Source organism: Aulonocara sp. 'chitande type north' Nkhata Bay, linkage group LG6, assembly GCF_057382095.1.
Source record: "Aulonocara sp. 'chitande type north' Nkhata Bay isolate Kocher_YH1m ecotype deep benthic linkage group LG6, A_spYH_male_GT1.1, whole genome shotgun sequence".
NCBI classification, from domain to species: domain Eukaryota; kingdom Metazoa; phylum Chordata; class Actinopteri; order Cichliformes; family Cichlidae; genus Aulonocara; species Aulonocara sp. 'chitande type north' Nkhata Bay.
In genome coordinates, this window is record NC_141349.1 from 39,578,221 (window position 1) to 39,586,410 (window position 8,190).

The 8,190-nt window shown below is 38.8% G+C and overlaps 2 protein-coding genes across 2 annotated transcripts; both read left to right on the forward strand.

Annotated features, from left to right (window-relative positions):
• The first annotated feature begins 470 nt into the window (after positions 1 to 470).
• On the forward strand, positions 471 to 3,029 carry LOC147328492 (perforin-1-like). The gene is made up of 2 exons (XM_086297705.1): positions 471 to 1,006; positions 1,157 to 3,029. The coding sequence occupies exons 1-2, from the start codon at positions 471 to 473 to the stop codon at positions 2,352 to 2,354; spliced, it is 1,734 nt and encodes a 577-aa protein (XP_086153831.1). The 3' UTR covers positions 2,355 to 3,029.
• Positions 3,030 to 5,657: 2,628 nt separating this feature from the next.
• On the forward strand, positions 5,658 to 7,885 carry LOC147328493 (perforin-1-like). The gene is made up of 3 exons (XM_086297706.1): positions 5,658 to 5,665; positions 5,788 to 6,323; positions 6,527 to 7,885. Exons 2-3 carry the CDS (start codon positions 5,788 to 5,790, stop codon positions 7,704 to 7,706), a joined length of 1,716 nt encoding a protein of 571 aa, XP_086153832.1. The 5' UTR covers positions 5,658 to 5,665; the 3' UTR covers positions 7,707 to 7,885.
• The last annotated feature ends 305 nt before the right edge of the window (positions 7,886 to 8,190 follow it).

An 8,190-nucleotide genomic window follows, 5' to 3' on the forward strand; every position in this document is an offset into this window, starting at 1 on the left:
TGCTTTACACTTTACACTTCAGGTATTGCGTGATAATGTTCCAACCTCTCATTCTGGTCTCTGTTTGACCCTCTGGCTATTTATTTATTTGTCTTTAACAAGTCGCCTTCTTTCTTCTTCTAGTTCTTAGCAGAAGTTTAATTAATTATCGTCAACGCCTAATGGAGGGTGTGGGGTGTGTAAAAATGTGTGAACAAAACTGATTCAATATAAAACTTGTGAGAAATTTGTTGGAACCTAGTTTTAAATACCCTTTCAAGACTCCACCTCCTGGACACTAATATCTTAAGCTGTCCATTTTGAGGCATCAAACAGAACTTCCTGTTAATGCTGATGGTAAGACACCCAAAACCTTCATTCTGTGAAACTCTGAGATTTTCCAGTTTTCATGGCTTTAAATTTCCCAAGATTTTAACTTGTATTGCCTTTTATTATATTTCCTTCTATTGTTCTTTATTTCCTTCATATAGATGGGAAGGCTGTGGCATGTCCTGCTCCTGTGCTGGGCATGGAGCCCTCTGTGTCTTTCATCCAGTGTGAGCTTCATTGGTACACCAGAGGAGTGCAAAAAGGCTCACTTTGTCCCTGGTTACAACTTGGCTGGAGAAGGCTTTGACATTGTGACGATGGAAAGAAAAGGCGCCTATGTCATCGACACTGAAACGTGGAAACTTCAAGATGGCACTTGCAGAATGTACAGAAACAGCTACATGAATCAGGTAAAACAGAAGGTCCCTGTCGCCGTGCTGGACTGGAGAATGTTCCCCAAGTGCAGTTTATCAGTCTCCAGTACACTCTATGATTCTGCTGAAACGCTTGCTAATGATTCCACATCATCTGTGTCCAATGACTGGAAAGTTGGCCTTGATATTCCTGTTTCTGGTAGCGTTGGACTTGGGCTTGGTTTTGGAGGCTCCCACTCCAAAGAATCTACCTTCGCCATGCAAAAGTCAAAACAAGATCGCTACACTTTCTTTCGCCATTCTGTCAAGTGTAACTTCTACAGGTGAGTATTTGAACAGAATTAATTCAATTCCTAAAAACTACAAATAGTAAACAGTCCTATATATGCAAATCTTTCTATGTTATTCCAGTAGTTATGTTATTTGCAGACAGACAATTTTTTAATTTTTTGTTTTATTTCTGTCCTTTACAGTTACAGACTAAAAGCAAATCCTCCACTGAGTCATGATTTTGAATCGGTTGTGAAGGCCCTTCCTTATTACTCATCTGCAACCAAGCATTTATACCGGAATTTGGTTGAGACATATGGCACACATTACATCACACAAGTGTATCTAGGAGGAGAAATGAAGGCCGTCACTTCCATCAAGACCTGTCAGGCGGCCATGAATGGCCTGTCAGCTACAGATGTCAACGACTGTCTCACAGTGGAGGCCTCAGTTAATTTCATGAGCTCTGCCAGCATTAAAACCATGAACAAAAATTGCAAGGCAATGAAAAGGAAGTTAAACCATGGGCAAAGTTTCAGCAGTACATTTAGTGAGCGATTCACAGAGATCATTGGTGGACACATTAACGGAGCTGATATCCTCTTTCAAGGGCAATCAACATCCGTTATGACGGACTGGGTCAAGTCTCTTAAATCCATACCTGATGTGGTCCGATACAATATAAAGCCCATGCACATGATTCTGCCAAGCAGCCATTATGCCATTGCGGGACTGAAGCTAGAGGTGGAAAAGTACATTAAGAAAAACGCACTGATGAAAAAATGTTCGGAAACATGTAAGATTGGCTCCAGATCCAGCAGAAGAGATCCTTGCGCTTGTGTCTGTAATGGTAATAAAAATATCAAGTCGAACTGCTGTCCTGCTGGGAAAGGTCGTGCAACATTGAAGGTGTTCAATCTTTATGCAAAGAATCTATATGGAGACCAGTGTACTCAGACAGATGGTTCAGTAGAGCTTAAATATGGTTACCAGATAGGGCGCACTGCTATTATACCAAACAATGATAACCCCAGTTGGTCGGAGGTATTTGAGTTTGGACCAATCACTATTAACACGAAAGACAAATTGGTGTTAAATGTATACGACGAGGATAGATACTGGAACAGTGATCATCTTGGGCAGTGTCAGGTTAAACCACGCAAAGGCTGGTTTAATTACAGCTGCATGCTTAATCATGGTACATTATTCTTTTCCTGCAAAGTAGAGTGTGCACCAAGCCTAGGTGGTGACTACTGTGACGAGTATATCCCCTCACCCATGAGTCCCTCTTTGGCCAAAGTCTTTCATACCAGAAATGGTATCCTCATTGGAGAAACTGGTGAGCAGCATGGCAAATTAGTCAAGCCGGGACTTGAAGTAGGACAAAGGGAGACTATGTGATGCATACATTACTTTTATATTGTTGCTTCTCATTTCTGCTTAACTGCTTATCATGTGGAACCATTCCTGCCTCATATAGTAATCGCAAATATATTGCAATATTACTGCATTCATGTATTCTTATTAAAAACGTGCCAGTAAAGCAGTCACAAAAACAACATCGGTGTCTGTGCGTTTGCTTCATTTGTGGTGATGTTCATTGACTTGAAAACATTGTGAAAAGATAAATAATAGAAAGAAGATCCAGGACTGTTGAGCAGCTAGAATCTTGTATGAGAAGTTCAAAAGACTCTGAGCTGGTCTCCTGAGTTCCCAGACATTTACGGGCCGATGTTAAAAAAGGGGGGTAAACGTGACCCTGTCTCAACTCTTTTTGCGATATGTTGCATCAAATTCAAAATACCCTTGAAATTTTTGTTTATGTTTTCTGTTTTATTATGAACAAAATATGGGTTCATGAGATTTCAGATGATAACACTTTATTTTTATTTAGATTTTACACAGCATCACTTTTTTTTTTTTTTTAGAATTGGGGTTTTATTTTTGCTTAATTTATTAATGACAAACATATTTGTGACACTTTCAAAACCCAGCATTCTTGTACTCTGTAAAACAACATCATTGCGTGCATTTGCATGTGTCTCTTGCATTGTTTGTCCAATAAAATCTACATTATCTATCTGAATTATTGTGTCAGTAGATGTCAGACTAAAAGCTATCCATGAGCCAGTTTTAAGGCATTAAAGGTCTGTGGGTAGTGATTTGACATGTGCCACTTTTCACTCTTAAATGAAAGAAAACCGAGGCAGTTCTCTCCGTGAGTATCTGTTAACGTGAAGTTTAAAGCTTCACGTGGGAAACTTATATTAGGTATGATATACACATTCACAGACATCATTGGTGGATATGATATGTGTGTATTTGTTGAGCTTCTTTGAACCTTTAAGGAAGAAAAAGCTCATTTTGTGCAGAACATCTTGAAAATACGTACGTATGCTTCAATAATGTGGGAGTGCCAGCAGCAAACTGTAACTCTTTCATTGTGAAAGTGTATAGGCATTAAAGCATACATGTGAATTTGTTTGCCTTCTTGTATGCATATAGGGCATGCATGAACACATCTGCAATCTCCAAAGAATTCATTTCGGTAGATCAATGCGTGGATGGTTGCATGCATACATGTTTTCACAGAGCAGATGCAACTATGTTCCCCATGTGTATTGCGTATTTACAGAAGCACAAAGAGTCCTCTGAGGATCCCGACCAATCACTTTGCCTCTGTGTGATGGCACACCTCCTGTCTGTGTTATAAATAGAGAATAGATGCATCAATTCCCTCGGGTCAAACAGCTCAAGTTCAAAAACTTCATCTGGCTGTTTTGACAGAAGGGAAAAGGCACACTCCACAAAGACAGACGGTAGCTGGTAAACAGTGTAACCCTGCTATTACAGAGTCACGTTATAATGTGTTAACTGCATAATGAAGGGTAAAATGCATGTTTATAGTTCTGACTGTTATGCAGCCAGCAGCATCCTGACCAATCATCGATTTCACATTGAAATATTAATAGCATTATTTATTCCTGCACAGAGAAACATGGAAGGTTTATAAATTATACAGAAAATCTAAAAAAAAAAAAAAAGCTATGGAAAAGTTTGAAGTCTGTTATGTGTGTTTCCATCATTTCTACATGAAACTAGCGCCACTTTGTGGTACATATGTGAACTGCAACTACTTACAGCACTGAAGCAGAAATCCAGTATGGATGTGTGCAGTAACACTGCAGCACAGGATGGACAGCAGCAGAAGAAGCCGAACATCTTTATGCAAACCAAACAGCCACATTTATGCAAATAAAGGAAACCTTTGTTCTAAATGCACATGTGCAAAATTCCAGATATTTCCCTGTACAAACCCCACCAGTCATGATCTGAACATACACACTGTTTTTGCAACTATTATGTCAACATATGTATTTAAATACAGAGACATTCCTCCAATCCACAATTTTTTCAAAAAAAATAAGATGAAGGAAAATGAATAAATGGATGGATGAATGAAGAAATGTAAAAAAACAAACAAACAAAAAAACAAACAAAAAAATCAACAAAAAAAAAAATAAACACATCAGAAGTAGTGGAATATAGCTGGTCTAGGTACTGGTAATTTGATAAAATCTTTGGGGCTTTTTGGCTTCCTCAGCCAGAGCAAAGACACACATGCTTGAGCGACTGGTGATTTTAAATTTGTTATAGGTGTGAAAACCCGCCTTATGACACCTGAGGCTCCAGCATACCTGTAACTCCAAACTGGAGAAACAAAAGAAAATGGATGGGCAGATGGATGGTTTTATTGTTTGTTTTTTTGATGGAAGGAATCTGTTTGGACTCATTTCTGTTTTTTATTGTGAAAATATTTTACAAAAAGGTCAAAGTAAAGGTGGAGTGGAAATAGTTTAACTCTCAGACGTTCAAGGATGTCAAAAGCTTACTTGATCTCACCAGCTTTAAAAAATAAATATATATATATATATATACACAGGATTAGGATTCCGTAAGCTTATGTACAAACATGTTACATTGATAGGAAGTTTTTCCTCTAACATTGTGCAACACATTTAAAGAACACAGTATCACATTACTTTCTCAGAAACAGAACTACGCCCTGTGATCGCAAACAGGCTGTTTGTGTACGTGTAAGGGCGAGGCGAGCCGTAGTGGTGTTAACTCAGCCCGTTTTCAACTTTTCACCCTCACATTTTTAGGTTCTTGTGTATAGTAGTTTTTATACGACCAACTCCTTTAAAAATGCGGAATCCAGTAGCGAGAAGTTCCACACATACGATTTATTTTATTCTGCACGCCCACAATCAATACTCTTCACATTTTTTATTTATTAAATACTTCTCTGGACTTCACATTTGTTCATTTTGGGTTGGGATACAGGACATATTAAAGGACACCTTTAAACAAAAGATGTCTTGAAAGATGCATTTTGCTTCTGTTTTGCATTCGTATTTATTTTCTAAACGAATCCATTTATTTGGGACTCAGTCTGACAAGTAAACATTTTCTTTTTGTTTTTGTTCAGATTGATAATTTCAGAAAATTCTTCATGTGAAACAAAAAACAAAAAAAACTGTTTTAAAAAAGTCTCTGTGAGACTTTTTGAACATGGTGAAGTGCACATAATGTGTGAATGCTGATAATTAGATGAGACAGTATTGACTCCACCTCCTGTATATTAATGTTACAGTATACAGTCAGTCGGACTTTGACAGCACGATCACAGTTTGCAGTTCACAGTCAAGGTAAGGTCTTCTTCATAGTCATTATGAAACTATTGCACTGGGCTGAAAGTGTCAATTTAAAGATTGCTTTGTTTAACCATTTTATTTTTGTTCTTCTGTTATTTTTTATTTCATCTACACAGATGTTTATGCTGTGGCACTTCCTGCTCCTGTGCTGGGCTTGGAGTCCTCCGTGCCTTCCTTCCAGCGTGAGCTTCATTGGTACACCAGACGAGTGTAAAAAGGCTAATTTCATCCCCGGCTACAATCTGGGTGGAGAAGGTTTTGACATTGTCAAAATGGAGAGGAAAGGAGCCTCCATCATCGACACTGAAACGTGGAAGACTGGGAATGGCTCTTGTAAGCTGCAGAGAAACCCCTTCATGAAAAAAGAAAAGCAGAAGGTGCCTGTTGCTGTGGTGGACTGGAGAATCATCCCCAGGTGTGATTTGAAGGTCTACAGCATAGTCTACGACTCCGTTGAAAAGTTTGCCAATGATTCTGTGTCAGCTGTCTCCAATGACTGGGAAAGCGGCCTTAATTTCTCTGTAGACGCCACTCTGCCTTTTCAGCCAATTTATGGAGGTTCCCGGTCAAAAGAATGCACCTTTGCCATGCAAAAGTCAAAGAAAGACCGTTACACCTTCTTCCGTCATTCTCTCTCTTGTAATGTTTACCGGTGAGTGTGGTTTGCTCTTTACCAAATGTGTATGTTGCTTAACTTGGAAATCCTTAGCTTGAATTTTTCCATTTTTTTTAAACCTATAGCAAAAGCAGTTAAAAAGCAAATTGGTTAAAAAAAGACAAAGAATTAACTTTTTCTTTGATTGAGATTTAAATTAAGAAGTTATAACCACTGTTTGTGATCCATGTCTTTTACAGCTACAGACTGGCAGCAAAACCTCCACTGACGCATGAATTTGAATCAGCTGTGAACTCCCTTCCTGCTTATTCACAAAAAACAGAGGAATCATATCGCATTTTGATCGATACCTATGGCACGCATTACATAACACAAGTTCTTCTCGGAGGAGACATGAAGGCCATCACTGCTGTCAGGACATGCGAAGCGACCATGAACGGCCTGTCAGCAACAGTAATCAATGATTGTTTGTTAGTCGAGGCTTCGAGACGCTTTGCTCATTCTAGTAGCATTAAGTCAATGATGCAGTACTGTAACTCAATAAAGAAAAAGCTGTCCATGCCAAGCTTTAGTGGTAAATTTCATGAGCGGTTCACAGAGGTCACTGGTGGAAACATCGATGGAGCTGATGTACTCTTTCAAGCGCAGTCAGATGCTTCTGTTTATAAGAAATGGCTCAACTCACTAAAAACTACACCTGATGTGGTCCAATACAACTTAAAGCCACTGCACACCATACTGCCAACTAATCATTCTGCCATTGCTGGACTGAAGTTGGAGGTGGAGAAGTACATTAAGAGAAATGCTCTGCTGAAAAAGTGCTCAGAAACTTGTAAGATTGGCCACAGAGTGAACAAAAGAGATCCTTGTGCTTGTGTCTGCAACAGTAACCAGAATGTCCAGGCGAACTGCTGCCCTGCTGGGAAAGGCCTCGCAACATTGAAGGTGTTCAAACTTTATGCAAAGGGCCTGTATGGTGACTGCTGTACTAAGACAGATGGTTCAGTGATGGTTAAATATGGTAAACAGGTAAAGCGCACTGCCATTATACGGAACAATGATAATCCCAAATGGTCAGAGGTATTTGAGTTTGGACCCATCAAGCTCAACAGTAAAAATAAACTAAGTTTTGTGGTTTATGATGAAGACACATACTGGAACAGTGATCTGCTTGGCAAGTGTTCAATTGACCTGCGTAGCGGAAACGTGACCGAAAGCTGCATGTTTAAGCATGGCACCTTCTTCTTTTCATACAAAGTGGAGTGTGCGCCAAATCTTGCTGGTAGGCTTTGTCAAGATTATGTGCCGATACCTTCTAGTCCCTTTTTGACGGAGGCCTTCGCCAACAGCTATGAGATGCTTGTTGTAGAGCCAGGAAAGATTTATGCTAAAAGACTGAATGATGATACCGAAATCTGATTTTTCATTAACCTTTGATGTTATTTCTTTGCTTTTTCATTTTGCTTTGTCTTTTATGTAAAAACATATCTTTGCAATTCATCAAATGCATTCAGAGGCAGCTTTATGAAAAGAATTGTTGATTCTTTTTCAGGCTTTTCTTTGTACTATCAATGTTAAAAAATCTGCAAATTAAAGCACCGGCAAAGACAGCGCTGCTTTTGTGTGATTTTCTTATTCAGTGCAATTATTTCAATAATATTGCCAAATCACAGCTAAATGTTTTTATTAATAATAGCACACTAACGTAATAGCCTGCAGATAGGTCTTGTTTTAACTGCTTAAGCTCAGTGTTAGGTTACAGTGTTAGGTTAGTTAGTGTTAGTGTTACCAACTAACTAACTAGTGTTAGTTAGTTAGTGTTACCAGTGTTAGGTTACAGGTTTATTTTTCTTACTGCATTCAGAATGTCTTACTGCGTGTGAAATAAACAAAGACTTAGTTA